This window comes from Esox lucius, chromosome 11 (assembly GCF_011004845.1).
Source record: "Esox lucius isolate fEsoLuc1 chromosome 11, fEsoLuc1.pri, whole genome shotgun sequence".
Taxonomy (NCBI): Eukaryota; Metazoa; Chordata; class Actinopteri; order Esociformes; family Esocidae; genus Esox; species Esox lucius.
Genome location: NC_047579.1, coordinates 37,088,259 through 37,105,059, shown reverse-complemented (window position 1 = coordinate 37,105,059; position 16,801 = coordinate 37,088,259). Strand labels below are relative to the sequence as shown.

Genomic DNA, 16,801 nt, shown 5'->3' with positions numbered 1-16,801 from the left:
ACCCCAGCTATGACACTCATTGGTTTAAATGTATTTTCATAGTAAACAACAGTATTTTTACACTTTCACAAGTAGGACATTTGGATTTCACACTTCAGTTGCAAAAACAATTTATTCTACTTTGACAAAAATGATTGCCTATTGAGAATTTCTACTGTTCTGTCTTGAAGGACCAATGAAATTGCTTTATTTATTTCCCGAAATGTGGTTTACTTTGCAGACAGTTGTTGCGGATAGCCTGTTTGTGGCTACTTGGTCACATTATATTTAAGCAATAATGTATGCACGAAAGGGTGTGGTAGGGCCAATATACCACGGCTAGAGCTGTTCATTCGCTCGAGGAATCGTAGAGTGACTGGATACATCACATAGTCGTGGTATTGTGAATATATCGTAAACCCCCGAGATTACTTATTGTTATTATAAACCGATCACCAAATAGAGCAGTAAAAATTCATGTGATGTCATACCGTACTTGTCGTACATGTCTTGTCTACCACCGCAATCTGGCGATCAGCATTCAGTTAATAATTCTATTTTACTTCTGTTCCTTTTACTTTCACTTTGACCTGTTCATTATCAGATAATGTGTAGAGGGAGCGTGGACCAGAAGATGTGTATGTGCTTGTTCATTTATATAGCACAATTCATACATCGAAACAGCAATTCAATGTGCTTTACAAAGAAAAAAAAATTGAGAAATAAAAATACAAAAAAAAAAAACAAATACTCAAAAGAAAACATCATCATAATAAAAAATACAATAAGAAAACATAAAGTTTAAAAATGGGATAAAAACATAGGAAGCTATAAGGCTAAACAGAGTGGTTAGGTTTAAGTGCTCAGTCATAGGCTCGTGAAAAGAGAAGTGTTTTTAACCTGGATTTAAAAATGTATACGTTTGGGGCACGTCTGGATCTTCTGGTAGTTTATTCCAGTTGTGTACAGCATAAGTGCTAAACGCAGCTTCTCCATGTTTAGTTTGGACTCTGGGCTCTAGCTGACCTGTGTTCATGGATCTAAGAGCCCTGCTTGGTTTATATTCTTCAAACATATCAGAAATGTATTCGGGTCCTAAACCATTCAGAAATGTATAAAATAAAAGCACCACTTTGAAATCTATTCTGTAACTGACTGGAAGCCAATGCAAAATATTTTAAAACCGGAGTGATGGGCTCTGTTCTCTTGGTCCTGGTTAACATTCTAGCAGCATCATTCTGAATGAGCTGCAGATGTTTTAGTCTTTTTCTGGAATCCAGTTAAGAGGCCATTGCAGTAGTCAACCCTACTAGAGATAAAAGCATGGATAAGCTTCTCTTGGTCTTTTTGAAACACTTTGATTCTATATTTTTTTAATTATAGAATGCTGTTTTGGTGACTTTGATGGCTATATTTTTTTAATTATAGAATGCTGTTTTGGTGACCGCTTTGATATGACTGTTAAATGTGAGGTCTGAGTCTATCAGAACACCAAGATTACGCACTTGATCCCAGGTTTTAAGGGTCCGAGAATCCAGCTCTTTACTAATACTTGTTCTTTTATTTTTGTTGCCAAACACAATATAATCAAAAACGTTGGTTCATCCAGGTATTTATGTGCTCTATGCAGTGACACAGAGAGTCAATTGAGCCGTTGTCATACAGTTCGAGAGTCATACATACTTGAGTATCATCGGCATAAAGAGGCGGGAGCTGTGCAGGTGCGGTCGGCAGCTGAATTGCAGCGAGAGATCAGTGCCAACACCGTTCTTGTGATAGTCAGCACGCGCGGAAGTCATGCTAAGTGATGTGTCTATGTGAATGTGTCAATCGGTCTTTTTCTACAAAAAAAATTGCGCTAGTTGGTTCTGGGAGGGTTTTAAGCGGTCATTGGTGTTAGAATTATAGGCATACCTGGCAACACTGCACCAGGTTGTGGCAAAAGGGACTAGCACTATCAACGTAGTTTCGAGTGAACAGAAGCAAGGTAAGTTTACCTTTTGGTCATGTTACAACATTATTGGTGATGTTCCGCGTTGCAGTGGAGGAAAACAGTGGATTTTGATTATAGACATACAAATTATCATTAGTTTTGCGGTTGGTTTCGTTTAATTCCCCAGAGTTAACGCTCACCAGCGTAGTTGTTTCCTAATCCGATGTGACTGCCTGGCCTAACCCACTTTGATTTGTTTTGAGAAATGTCTGCACTTGTTTCGTGACATAAGGCGTATGATTAAAGTTAGACTATTATTTGAACTTAGTCGTCAAATCCAAACATTAAAAAAAAAATACTTGGGCCACTCAGGTGTAGTGTCACTTAGGCTACACAGTTTTCCTGGAAAATGTACAGTTTCACTCTTAGATTTAGGGACTGAAAAGTACTAACGTGGCCGTTAACCTGAAAAATTGGATATAAGCGATTCGGTGAAAGGACCACCTGACAGCATGCCCAATAAAATTGGTTATTTCCCCTGAGCAGTGAACAACATTCAGATGAGCTGCAGTGAAATTGGCTGTTGGCTTTCAAAATAGAGGTTTCAATTGAAGTGACAACTGATAAGAAATGTGAATCCATGCCATGTTTGGTCTTGATAATGCTTAACAAGGTTGAACCTTTCAATTTAACATTGGATTTTTGAATTTATTGTAGTAGATTTTATTGGGCCGATATGGGGTATCTGCCAACTCGATGCAACTGTGAATGATGAAAATTCAGAACCCCGCTACAGCCTTGTTCTACACTCATCCAGTACATTAGGTATGCTAAAATTAACTGTTTGTTAAATTAAAAAGGTTAGCTGAGCTATGGAAAATTACCTGTTACACCAGGGGTATGTGTCCTAATGGTTTTCTGTTCTACCTTTATTATTTACACCCACCGGGTGTCCCGGATTTATGGGTGGGGATTATTATTTACACCCACCGGGTGTCCCGGATCTACGGGGGGCGATTATTATTTACACCCACCGGGTGTCCCGGATTTATGGGTGGGGATTATTATTTACACCCACCGGGTGTCCCGGATCTACGGGGGGCGATTATTATTTACACCCATCGGGTGTCCCGGATCTACGGGTGGGGATTATTATTTACAACCATCGGGTGTCCTGGGTCTACGGGTGAGGATTATTATTTACACCCATCAGGTGTCCTGGGTCTACGGGTGAGGATTATTATTTACACCCATCGGGTGTCCTGGGTCTACGGGTGGGGATTATTATTTACACCCATCGGGTGTCCCGGATCTACGGGTGGGGATTATTATTTACACCCATCGGGTGTCCTGGGTCTACGGGTGAGGATTATTATTTACACCCATCAGGTGTCCTGGGTCTACGGGTGAGGATTATTATTTACACCCATCAGGTGTCCTGGGTCTACGGGTGGGGATTATTATTTACACCCATCGGGTGTCCTGGGTCTACGGGTGGGGATTATTATTTACACCCATCGGGTGTCCTGGGTCTACGGGTGGGGATTATTATTTACACCCACTGGGTGTCCTGGTTCTAGGGTTGGGGATTATTATTTACTCCCATCGGGTGTCCTGGGTCTACGGGTGGGGAATATTATTTACACCCTCTGAGTGTCCTGGTTCTAGGGTTGGGGATTATTAATTACACCCATCGGGTGTCCTGGGTCTACGGGTGGGGATTATTATTTACACCCACCGGGTTTCCCGGATCTGAATAAGTCCCTGATGTGTGGAACTGACATGCCACCAAATCTGTGATATGAGGTGGGTGGGGTGTTGTGTTGTCGACATGTATGATATAAATCAAAATGTGATTGATATAATGGCATACATAGGATGATTTTTGAAGTGTGCAAAAACATCTTGCCGGCTCGGATACAAACCAATTCCAGAAATATAACCCAATCAAATTTAACATGGCTCCATCATGTAGCAGGACAGTAATCCCAAGCACACAGCCCACATGTCCACCAAGTAGGTTTCCCTTGACAGTCAGTCATCTATTCTGAATGTTTCATTTAATAAAGACAAGGGGATAATGCCTACAGGTGGGGATAATGCCTACAGGTGGGGATGATGCCTACAGGTGGGGATGATGCCTACAGGTGGGGATAATGCCTACGGGTGGGGATGACGCCTACGGGTGGGGATGACGCCTACGGGTGGGGATAATGCCTACAGGTGGGGATGACGCCTACGGGTGGGGATGACCCCTACATATTCTGACCCCTATGTGTGGGGATGACCCCTACAGATGCTGACCCCTGCCGGGTTGTAAACTTCAGGCAATCAACGAATGCAAAACATTTGCCACCCAGTACTAATCATGATGACTTTATTTAAGATTGGTCATTTTTCCCGGGTCGAATCAAGGATTGTTAGACTCATGGCTCAGCCCAGACTGGGGGTTGGGGGGGTGGGCAAAATTCAACCCTGTGCCACTGAAACAAAGCTCACGCTATCAAAAAGAAATTCTGCATGCGTTTCCTAACACCATTCCAACTGTGTTAACTTTGTTAATGTGTCCATTTACTTTTGGTCCCCTAAAATGTGGTAGACAATGTATACAGTTTACGGATGTAAATGCCCTCAAAGCAGAGAAGCTGCATTTAAACCTCCTAAGTCATTGTTTAATTTTAAGTGTGTTGGAGTACAGGGCCAAAACAAAATATTGTTGTCACTGTCCAGGTAATTGAGGACTGTGGATGGTGAATGATAAAGGCCCTATCACTGAGCGTTGCAGGACCCTTCGTAGTTTTAGATTTCTTGCCATCCGCTATGATGGCTTGTGCAGGAATGATCTCTGCTGCTAAAATCTAATTAAAACAGGTGAGCCACTAAACCAGTGGTTCTCAACCAATTTTGGGCCAGCTTCCCCCATCCATTATCCAGGTCCCATACCGCTCCCCATCAAATAAGATGTAAGCTAATTGCCCTGAATATTAATTACTATTATTGTTATGATTATTATTATTATTGTTGTTATTAATATTATTGTTGCTATTGTTATGATAAAAAATCATTAAAAAAAGCTAATCATTGATTGACAAACAGATGTATTAGTTTCCCAGGGAAAGAAACAGCAGCCAATTAGAAACAGCTAGCGATTTAACATTGAAATCTTAATTAAACAACAGCCAGGATTAACTTTCAAAGGAAGTAAGTAAAAAACCTTTGAAAGTTAGTGAGAGCCCTGCGCCTGGTTGTATTGCAATCATGTGAACAAAGACACTTGTATTGAAGTGTTTTAATGTGTGTCTGGATGCTGGACGCTAAGTTGCTTTCAGGGGAATTCTGACAGAGGAGTATCCCTCTTGTAAATGTGTAACCAATACGATAACAATGTGCTCACCATGTGTCCCTCAGAGAAATTAATTAACGAGAGAGAAATTCTTCCACGGATAAAACCAAGAAAGAGGACATACATTTTTCAGAGTTTAAACAATAAAAGCCCTGTGGGTGAAATGTAATAGATTATACTCTGATACTCTGCCGTCCCGTCCCTGTGAAGGCAGCATCTGTGGTGTAAACTCGCCTTAAAACAAAGGCCCCCCCTAGGGTACCTCAATGCCCCCAATTTCCAAAATATTGCTTCCAGGGCCCCCTGTGGTCCCCCGGGGGGCATTGAGGACAACTAACACTCATGACAGATCATGCAATGTAGTGTTAAGTCTTATTTCAACTTGCAACTATTACTTTACTGGTGAATATTTCAATTCGGATACAGTTTATGTCACAGTTGATGTCATACATGCATATCAGATAGCGGTGCACTGTACGATTAGATAGTTCTTCCTGTTCTCTCAGCATGTGCAGGTTTACACATGCCTGCTGGTTGCAGAGGCCACCCTGTAATGAATTGGAAGGAACAGGAGTATGGTGGTGAAATAGGCTGATAGCAAGTAGCTGTCTCATCTGCGCTCTTTTACAGTAGTGACTTGCATCAAAGAGGAGTGTTTTCATTTTCCCATCCCTGAGGCCTTCCTCCCACTCATTTCATTCTGCTCCTCGCGTAGAGAAGGCTAGAGGTATCCAGAGCCCAAAAATCTGTTTTATTGTGGTCAGTGTCTTTGGGGACTTTCAGGCGTTTTCATGTAGTCAACTGGGTGGGAGCCATGTATCCAGCCGGGGAGTCAGGAGGGATCAGCCAATGATTTATACTTGTGAGCAGACATTCCATAATGTCAGGTGACCGCTGATCGGCAGCGGTGGCTTTGCATCAGACCGGACGCTGCTGTGTGCACTCCGTTCTTTCAGTTTTTTCTCTTGGGTGTAGTGTTGAGATGGCCTCAACGGGCTGCTCATGTTCTGACAGATGCCATGATGAGGCAGAGAGGAGATGCTGCCATGTTTAAGTCTGTGGATCCACATCTCGTTTTTCCTCCAGCGCTCATGGAGATCGACAGCAGGGTCGCGAGGAACGCGTGCGACTACGGTCGCAACATCACCTTCTTCTACGAGTACGTGGGCAAGGAAATCAGCAGAGACTGGGGAATCCGGGAATGCATCATCGTGGGTGTGGGTCTGCCGATCTGCCTCCTCATGGTCCTGTCCAATGTCATGGTGATGGTCGCCATCAAGGTCAACCAGCGCTTCCACTTCCCCATCTACTACCTGATGGCCAACATGGCGGCAGCAGACTTGTTCGCCGGGTTGGCTTACACCAACCTCATGCTGAACACCGGACCCTGGACGAGCAGGTATTGCTGGCAGTAGTGCGCGTGTGCGTGCGTGCGCGTGTCCTGTTTTCCAATCCCACAGCAGGTCATTTGTATTGTGCATGATTTACAGACCCAGTCAGGACCAAAGGCCTTCACGAGGATGTAAAACATTATTGATTTGTTCTTCTGACAATACAGAGAGGTGGATGTATACCTCCATCTTAGGGGTTCAGTTAAGGATCAAATGTATCACTTGGGGTTAATGTTTAGGGGCGGTTACAATCTTACTGCTGCCAAGGTGAGAGTTATGAAATTGCTCCTCCTACTCCTTTAACATTACTCCCAGGAATTTGATGAAAATAAGAATTGGTTCTTTATCAACTTGAGTGGTAAAATTACAGGACTATTAAATAAATATATTTGGGGTAACTTTTAGGGTTTGTTAGAACTAGGTAAAGTTTAGGAAAAAGGATAAAGCAATCGGTGGGTTAAGGTTAGACTGAGATGGTAGAGAATACAGATTTTTACTTCTCTGGTCCCTAAAAGAACAGAAAAACAAGTGTGTCGCTGGTGTGTTGGGTTAAAGAACCAATTGGATTATCTTACAGTTGACGACAAACAAATGAGCTTGTTATAACTTCCTGTTCTCCAGACTGACCAAACAGCAGTGGTTCATCAGGAATGCCCTGGTGGATATTAGCCTGACTGCATCTGTGGCCAACCTGTTGGCCGTTGCGGTGGAACGCCACCAGACCGTCATGACCATGCAGGTGAAAACACAAAGCATCTGCTGTCTTCCTCATCAACTCTTATCATTTACATTTCGACATCTCAGTCAAGTAGCGGACGCTATTGTCCATGGCGACTTACAGTTAGAGCTAGCTCAAGATGGCTAGGTGAAATAACCGCTGAAATCGCTAACCGTAAGTACACTTTACTCAGCGAGGTAGCCGCCAGCAAAGTCAGAAGGAGAAATGGACTCTGCGTTGACCTGTGTTGTTTCGTGTTTAATTGTCGTGAAGCTGCACAACAAGATGACCAACAGGCGCGTGGTGCTGCTCATCGTGTTCATCTGGATCCTGGCTATCGTCATGGGTCTGGTGCCGTCCATGGGTTGGAACTGCCAGTGCCAGCTCAGCGACTGCTCCACCATCGCCCCGCTCTACAGCCGCAAGTAAACACCCGGGAGCGGGATCCGACCTTCTGTCTCCTCCTAGTTGTTAGGGTCTGAAAGGCTGAAACTGATCTGAAAGTCTGAAACTGAGCTGAAAGTCTGAAACGGTTTTCTTGCAGTGAGCCATGTGAACCCTTGTCGAGAGTTCTGACTTGGCAGGATGTTTGTAACCAGGCCTGGCGCGGGTTATTAGTCATAAACTGTTTATAATATGATAGATAAAACAGCCTTTGAGAAGATAAAGTAGGGTTATGGTTTCCCGGAATTGTAAGACGTTCAGTCATTAGACGGCCCTGCTGGGAATAGAGAAGGTAGGAAATTCTTAATGCCAGGCGCTATCTTGTTAAAGTTAGTGCTTTACAAGCTAGACATGCAGGTGATGTCACATTGTGACCATGTCAGAGCCTGTAAACCGCCCCTCCCCCTTTTCTAGATGAAATGTCTAGTCCTATAACAAAGCCTGTCTAGCCAAACACCTATCTTGATTATCATGTGTGTGTGGTGTGGGGGTGTGGGTGCTGTGTGTTTGTACAAAGACATGACGACAACAACACATTCTGTCCTCCAGGTATCTGATCTTCTGGGCGTCTCTCAACCTCCTCACCTTTTCTTTCATGGTGGCCGTGTACGCACGCATCCTTGTATACGTGAGGCGGAAGAGCCGACGGATGTCCCGGCACAGCGTCTACCCACGGGCCCATAGTGAGACCGTGGTCAACCTCATGAAGACTATATCCATAGTACTGGGTGAGTGGCAGACCGGCCACAGGTTGTTTCAGATACTTTTATTGAACACAACAAAAGGTCTGTACAGGAATGTCTTGCTGGTCTGTGTACGCGAAGCCGGCCTGGAAGAGCGACGACCGGCTGACACCCAGCCATTGTTAAATAACGTAGTGGTTAGAGACGCGGTCTGACACACAGGGGACCGGGTATCGAATCCGGCTTGGGACAAAACAAATAAGGATTAGTTGAGGATTAACTACAACTTCACTGGCTATGAACTTCAGTAGCTACATGCAGTAAGCCAAAAGTACAACTGACGTGTCTAACATCATGAATCACTTTGGCAAGTGTTGGTCTGTGTCTTGAAACATGCTGCTCTCTCACTCAGGAAGAGCAGGTCAGAGTGAGGTTAAAGACACAATTATTTCTCCCAACTAGTCTGCTTAATAGAACTTTGTGAAGGATTAAGTTAACTATGCATCTATACATCTTCTGTCTGTTTTTAGTTCACCTGTTTTAATAGAACAAGTGATTATAGTTACCTGTAACCAAATCACTATGAAAAGTCTTGCAATCTAGCAACAGCAAATATAAAGTAGTCAAAACCATAAAAGCAATATTATGCGCAGAGAGTGCCCCATTGCCCCCTCCTTCCACCACACAATCTGTGATGTAGTTGTTTCCCTTTCAAATTCGAGGTAAGACTTTATGCGGTGTGTGTTTTCTTTGTGTTTCTTGTCAAACCACTGTGTTCTGCCGTAACACCTGCATGGCAGAGGTATGATGACACATCTTTCCACACAACACTATCTATGCTAACTACTGGTTTCCACAGGAAGTAGAATACAGAAGCAACTTGATTACATTCCCCTGGTGTTTTCATTGTATTAAACCACTTCCGTTTCTGCCCCCGTCTCATCTCGCCTGTGGTCCTGTTATAGACCTGAGAACTGGTCTGGGACACTTTCGACACGATGCGACACTGTTCCGCATTGTTATACGGTGTCACGCTGGTTTCCCCTTCATGATACAGATTTAGTTTCCAGTTGTGTGCACATCCCTACCTGACAATCTTACACAAGGCTAAAAGGTACCTGACCCCCCGCGTCACTGCCCATGGTGGAACAGATGCCGTTATGGTGATTGTAAACCCCCCCCCCTTTCCCTCTTCATCTCCTCAGGTGTGTTTGTCTTGTGTTGGACCCCAGGCCTTGTGACTCTGTTGTTGGATGGAATAATGGGTAAAGAAAGTCATGCAGCGGCCTATGAAAAGTACTGCCTGATCCTTGCCGAGTGTAACTCCTTGGTCAACCCGCTTATCTACACCTACCGGGACAAGGAGATGAGGAGGACTTTCAAGTGTATCCTAGGCTTCCTATGTAGGAGAAGCTGTGACCACCAGGGGGAGTCGTCCCCTGTGGAGGCTGACACGCTACAGCCTAAGGTAGAAGGGTTAAGAAACTGCTCAATCTCTAAAATGTTGCATGAATTCTTTGCAGCCTACACTGATCATATAACAGTTGTAAAAGTATCTTTGGACATCCTTCTTTTGAGAACTGGGCAAGGGGCAAAAAAAGGAATGACGCTGAGATTAACCTGTAATATTTGCAACATAAAAAATGTTGGCAGAAGAAATCACTAATAAATGTTCTCCTCCAGCGCCCAAATAGACATTTTCATCTATTTCTTAGACGCAGACTTTTAGTTTCTCCGAGATTCACTTAAGAGACGGGTGCTGTTGGTAAAAACAAAAAACCTGGTCTTTTTCATTTGTCTATTCTTACCTTGAATGTGACTGTATGCTGTTAAAGGGGACAGGCGTTGATAGTACTTTGGCGGGGGAAAATATGAAGAGTTGCAAGATATTTTGCTATAAAAAGCTGCTTTCAGACCTTTGGCAGGACTTTCACAAGATTAATAATTTTTTTAATCTCAAATGTATTTAATGAACTATACATTAAAAACATGTTCTCTGCCCTTTGGCAAAATCTGTACAATAGCAGGAAATAAACCATTTTCTTCACCCTGTCATCAAGGAGGGGCACAAAAAAATTTGCTGTGAGATGGCAAAAACAAATCTCTACTAGCGCTCCCAAAAGACTAGAATACATTGGGCCAGACATCTGCCTTTTCCCCAAAATAATAACATGGGGTTTGTTAAATTAGACCCCCTCTATTTCCCAAATCTCTTTATATCCAAATATGTGGTCTAACATGCCACCATCTGTGAACAGTTGTGATTAAAAAAATGTGCCTGTATGCTGAAATGCAAATGTACAGTGCTAAAGGATTCGCCCCTTTTATTGTTACAACATACTCCCAAAATGGATTTAATAAGGAATTCTTGCCACTGATCAGCACAGAAAAAGCCATAATGTCAAAGTGAAAAATAAAATATGTAAGTTGTTTTAAGCTACAAATATAGAACAGAACTGATTTCATGTATTGACCCCCTATGCTATGACACAGTGAAACAATGACCCTAAACATTTGGAATAATATATGTGTGTGCCTGTGTGTGCATGTAGAGAAGTGAATACTGAGCCACAGTAAAGGTGATGGCGTTTGTGTCTGTCTGCTCCCAGTCACCACAGGTGGAGGACATCTCTGAGATCGAAGTAGAGGACCAAGCCACTGGTGGTTCTTGTCAGCTGATCGAGAGAAAGTGGTGACCGGTCTCTTCACATCGACGGCTGGATCACAGCAGGAGACGCCACAGATATTAGATCTACATCCACTCATGAACTTAACGGGGCAGGGAGCCCAATAAACGAAAGGTTGCTAGATCGAATCCCTGAGCTGAAAAGAATCAGTAGTTTTGGCCTTGAGCATGAGAGCTAACCTTTCTGTAAACAGCTGGCTGTGAACACATTCGCTGAGATTGCCCACCCCATGAGAAGGGGATATGCAAATAACATTACAATTCATGCTGGTAGGTGGATGTTTTCACTCTGAGAGACTTGATCGTGTGTCTGTTCATTTGGTTTGTCGGTCCAGATGTTGCAAGTGCAATGCTACTAGCTGAGCCAAAGGACCACTCTTCTGTAGCAGTGCTCTCCTTTTACTAGCTGAGCCAAAGGACCACTCATCTGTAGCAGGTTAATGGTGTGTATCAGGTACATTGTCTGTAGCAGGTTAACTGCCACAATAAAGCAAGCACATAAGTATGTGACTGTGAGTATTCAAAGCAGGTGGTTTGACTGTTGAGTAAACATGCATTAAATGCTGGCCAGGTCCATGGTCAGGTCAACCATCTTACAAAACACCACCTTGGTTATTCTGTTTTGACACCATTCAGCAAAACACCAAATAGATCATTCTGTGTTTTGACACCCGGTAACGATTACAAATTATGTAAAAAGGTAAACTAAAAGGTGTGTGAGTGTGTGTGTGTGTGTGAGTGTGATACCTAATAGCAGTAATTTGTCCCCAAACTGACTTAGCTAGTCGTGTGCATTGAAAATGTCCCCATCTGGAAATACACATATCAGCCATAACATTATGACCACCTGCCTAATATTGTGTAGGCCCCCTTTTGCCACCAAAACAGGGGTGCCATGTGTTCTCCAGGTACGCGATGCACCCGGCCATTCACGTGATGTAAGAGTAAACATGATTCATCAGACCAGGACACATTCTGCCATTTCCGATGCTCACATGCCCATTGTAGGCGCTTTCGGCAGTGGAAAGGTGTCAGCATGGGCACCCTGACTGGTCTGTGGCTACGCAGCCCCATACGCAAGACTGCGATGCACTGTGTTTTGACACCTTTCTATCAGTACCGGCATTCACTTTTTCAGCAATTTTAGCTACAGTATTTAATCTGTTGGATCAGATCACACGGGCCAGGCTTCGCTCCCCACGTGCATCAATGAGCCTTGACCCTGTCGCCGGTTCAGTGCTTTTCCTTCCTTGGACCACTTTTGATAGGTACTGACCACTGCAGACTGAAAACACCCCACAAGGGCTGCAGTTTTGGAGATGCTCTGACCCAGTCGTCTAGCCATCACAATTTGGCCTTTGTCAAAGTCATTCATATCCTTACACTTGCCCATTTTTCATGCTTCTAAAACATAAACTTTGAGGACAAAATGTTAACTTGCTGCCTAATTTATCCCACCTACTGCCAGGTGCCATGATAATGAGATTGAGTTTTATTCACTTCACCTGTCAGTGGTCATAATGTTATGGCTGATTGGTGTATGTTCATGGATGAGTAAAAATGGGTTTCATCTGATGATTGTATTAAACTGAATTAGGTAAAATACTGTGAAATAACTATTTTATTTAAATGTCAATAGCATCGAGATTCATCATTGTCATAGAACACCCCCCCCCCCCCCAAAAAAAAAAATCAACAAACCTCATGAAAAGCACACTAAATTATTTTATTAGTTTTGTCTAATAAGGAACACTACAACTTGAAATATTGTTTCTTTTTACTTGTTCTAGAACAATTCTAAAGTTGAGGTATAAAAGGAGTTCATATAGACCGACGGGTCTTGAAACAGTGGGGAGGGGGCCTGGGGTTATATACAGGAGACAGAGGTAGAAAGAAAGAGGGGGTTAAAATACAGGGGGATGTGAGGAAGAAAGGGATATACAAAGATACTAATAAAACAAAGTGACACATTAAAGGGTTTCAGATATCCTTTGATTTGGTGCTGTGGAATTCTCTGACGGCAAGTAGAAAGAATCCTATGTTTAGAATGCGAGAATATTCTGTAATAGAATCCAACTTGAAGCTCCATGTCATGTTGACTTGTGGAAGCACAGGGCAGGCTTGCTAGCTCCACGTGTCAGTAAACAGTGCTGCTACTCTGGTGACAGGTAACCGGATTAGTGGTGTAAATCCACACAGCATTGCCTGAAATCAAATAGAAATGTGAGATCAAGGGACTTTTTAATGGGTTCAGAAAGACCCAGTCATTGGCAGCTGTTGAGGCAAGCACTGACGAGACCCCATTTTTAGGGAAAGTAACCATTGAAGCAGATGGTTCTAGATCAGACGTTCACAAACCTCTGATGTCTCAGTTTTATTGTAGTCCTGAACAAGCTCACTAGAATCCACTGGTCAAGGGCTCTCAGACAAGTTGATTCAGGTGTGTTAGCTTAAGAATAGACTGAATGCAAGCAGGAGCGAGGGGATGCCAGGACAGTTCCTTTCCCAACGTTCTGCTTGAGGACGGAAGACTCTGCTTTGATGGTTGAAATATTAATACTTAAATACATTGTTGGTGTTTGCTAACAAGTTGTCGACCAACGACCCTGGTATGAACATCCTGGGGATATTGCTTGAAAACAGTTCCACCAGTTCTAGTTCCAGAGGGAATTCGGACAGCAGCAAACCAAATCACAATACCATAAACCACCACACTCTAACCCCAATCAACAATCAAAGACCCCAAATTAAAATAATCAACGCAATTTTTTTTTTAACTTGACCTCAGATAAAGAAGGCCAAACAAAGCAGATAACTCACCCAAAAGCAACAACAAAAAAAAAGTTTATAAAAAGAGAAACATTGAGACATTCCACAATCTGTACAATGACATCCGTTGAGGACTGGGAGGGGGAAAGGAAGTGGGGACTAATTTGTTGGTGTAGTGATCATATTATATTTGTTAAGACATAATAAGACTTACTATGTATGAGTAAACAAGGACAGAGGACTTTGAGTAATACCAGCTCTCTGTACACACTTAACAAAACCCCATTTTACCATTTCAAACATCTGGATGAGTTTAATACAGTATAGTTTCTCTTTTATCAAAATGCCCGCAGCTCTCACAACAGTTGATGATAAAAAGTAAAAACCCTAGAAAAACCTCAGATTTGGCTCTGAATACTACTGTGGTAATGAAACCAGTGCTGCCTTTTTGGTAAGAGTTATTCAGGAGATGAAAGCCCTTTTTGTTTGGCCAAATCGTAGAACAAACCATTAGGATCAATTTTCACCCGCAGATGTTCTGAGATGGAGTGAAGAGAACGACATGCCTTCTTATGGAACAGCAGAACTCCTCGACAACAACACTGTCTCCACAGCAACAATACAATCACCCAAACCACCCTCTGGCCTCTGACCCCCCCCCCCCCCCACACACACACAAAAAAAATACAGTTGCCAACACTGACAATTAAATGAGGCAGGAAGACACCCCACGGATAAGTACACATAAAATTAGCTCAACCCTGAAACTGAAAACATACCCTTCATTAACCAACATGTAGAATAAAGTCATCCTATTAACTGTTATATTTGGTTTTGCTACAATACAGTAGTGTTTCCTGTGAGCTGAACAAGTTGTCATGAGCACTACAGCACTGTCTCAACTGGGGAGGTTTGCCAGGGTCCTGTTCAGTAAGGCAGAATGTAGCTAAATGTTTTGCAACAAGAAACACATCGGATACGTTAATGTAGTAGCATATCGCTGCATACCTCACGTTTTAATGTATTCGCCTTACTGAACATGACTGTGCTAGAGGGGGTAGCCATTAGGTAAAGGTCCACTCCAGCTTGGTGATCATCCATCTGAAATCTACTATTTGACAGACAGTGCCTTGCAAACCAGTCACTGGTTTTAAGAGACATAGTAGCGCCTTCCCGAAAGAACCAGCTGCACACCTGAAACTCATTCAGTTGGGGATGGGTGTCGGTGGTGAAGTGTGAAATCAGTTTGAATAGATTTTTTTGGAGGAGCTTGGACACGAGAACAATGTCATCATGTAACTTGAGTAGACCTTCAGGTACACCAAAAAGGAACTGGAACTGATAGAACATGGTGCAAAAAATAATAATAATAAAAAAAAAAAAATCAGGGTCTCGTAAATTACTGCACACTAGTAAAATGTTCTGCAGTGGAAAAAAGAGGGGGGCGCCATCCCCCCGACCGACATCCAAGAACTCTACAGTAACAGCCTAAGAACGCATGATGCATTCACTCCTTTTTGGTCTGTGTTGTCAAAAGTCATAATAACCTTGTTTGAAGAAAAAAACTAAAAGAGAAGTGAATATGCTATTTAACAGGAGAAACCCATTACTCAACACCTAAGAAGCCTGCATGCATGGAAGACGCTCACAATTATATATATATATAAAAAACTCTCAAGTCAATTTCTTTCCTGCGACATAACCATCTCTCTGGCTCCAAACGTCTTTTAGTCCAGTCCTTTTAGGATCTAACAACAAAACATGTTTATTTGGTGGCAGGTGCATTTCTAAGTGAAACGGCATTTGAAAGAAAAGTCTAGATTCAACAAAAACTAGTTGACAGAAGTGAGGAAAGTAAAATCTACAGAGCTTCTCCTAAAGACGAGGAAAGGAGAACCTACGGATGACGGTGGAGGATCGCTCCTCTCCACACCTCCCGCCCTCCTCTTCCCAGGTCCTACTACATCCTCAAAAGGTGCAAAAGTTTGTGCTTGACAGATTTGTGTCCGTGTTCCAAACACAGGGTTGTAAAAGAAGCTTGTGTGTGTCTGTGTGTGTGTGCGCGTCTGTGTGTGAGAATGTGTGACCTGTTAAGCACTCAACACTCTCACCCAACCCAATCAGGATCCACGGTAACAGACTAAGGGAACGAGGGGCAGTGTTTCCGTTGTTCCTCGTCGCCCAGAGGTCGGTTCTTAGAGGGATCAGAAATGGTGTTCAGGGAGGCGGGGCAAGGATCACGGGGTGGGTCAGCGCTTTGGTACAAGATGAGCAGAGCTCGTCTGCGATCCACATCGCCACAGTGCCCGGCGATAAAGGGAGGAGCCGTGTGGAGCGGGGTGCCGTCCACATCAGGGTCAATGGACCGTCTGAGATGAAGTGTGGATGCGGGCTGGGCCCCAACACAGCCTGTCTGCACGGAGGAGGACCACCCGAAAGGCCCTTTACCTGGCCGTTAAGATTAGCTGTCCATTTTAAATATCCATAGTAAAGTGACAGTGTGTGTATATGTGTGTGTGTGTGTGTGTGTGTGTGAGAAAAGGGGACAGACTGCGTCTGCCTTGAGTTGCCCAGTCTGGACCAGTGGGCAGGTGGTAAGGGAGGCAAGCTGGCGTGTGCGTGTAGGGCGGGGCAGGTGGGCGGGGCAGGTGGGCGGGGTAGCGTAGTGGTCAGAGTAGAGCCCAGAAGAGACAGGGGACTGCAGGAGGTGAAGTCCGTCTCAGTTGGAGGTATCTGAGTGGACACTGCCAGGGGGGCCGGTTGGAGAGGTGATGGAGGATGGTTCGGTGGAGTCCTGCCAGCTGTCGCTAACCTGGAAGAAAACGTTCAGAAAGAAAGACAGGCGTCAATTTGGG

At 43.6% G+C, this 16,801-nt stretch overlaps 2 protein-coding genes across 5 annotated transcripts in view; one reads left to right on the top strand and one right to left on the bottom strand.

Annotated features, from left to right (window-relative positions):
• The first annotated feature begins 1,701 nt into the window (after positions 1-1,701).
• lpar2a (lysophosphatidic acid receptor 2a) lies at positions 1,702-11,702 on the top strand. Its single transcript, XM_010892527.3, has 7 exons — positions 1,702-1,966; positions 6,342-6,654; positions 7,268-7,385; positions 7,638-7,789; positions 8,358-8,536; positions 9,697-9,959; positions 11,101-11,702. The coding sequence occupies exons 2-7, from the start codon at positions 6,347-6,349 to the stop codon at positions 11,185-11,187; spliced, it is 1,107 nt and encodes a 368-aa protein (XP_010890829.1). The 5' UTR covers positions 1,702-1,966; positions 6,342-6,346; the 3' UTR covers positions 11,188-11,702.
• Positions 11,703-12,884: 1,182 nt separating this feature from the next.
• Positions 12,885-16,801, bottom strand: part of pbx4 (pre-B-cell leukemia transcription factor 4) — a 45,029-nt gene continuing 41,112 nt past the window's right edge. For 2 of the 4 annotated variants that reach the window (XM_034295236.1, XM_034295237.1), the window contains one exon: positions 12,885-16,758. In XM_034295236.1, coding sequence (XP_034151127.1) covers positions 16,666-16,758 — 93 coding nt within the window. In that variant the 3' untranslated portion in view covers positions 12,885-16,665. The remainder of the gene's footprint in view (positions 16,759-16,801) is intronic. The other 2 variants (XM_010892529.5, XM_010892528.5) reach the window with 1 other exon arrangement.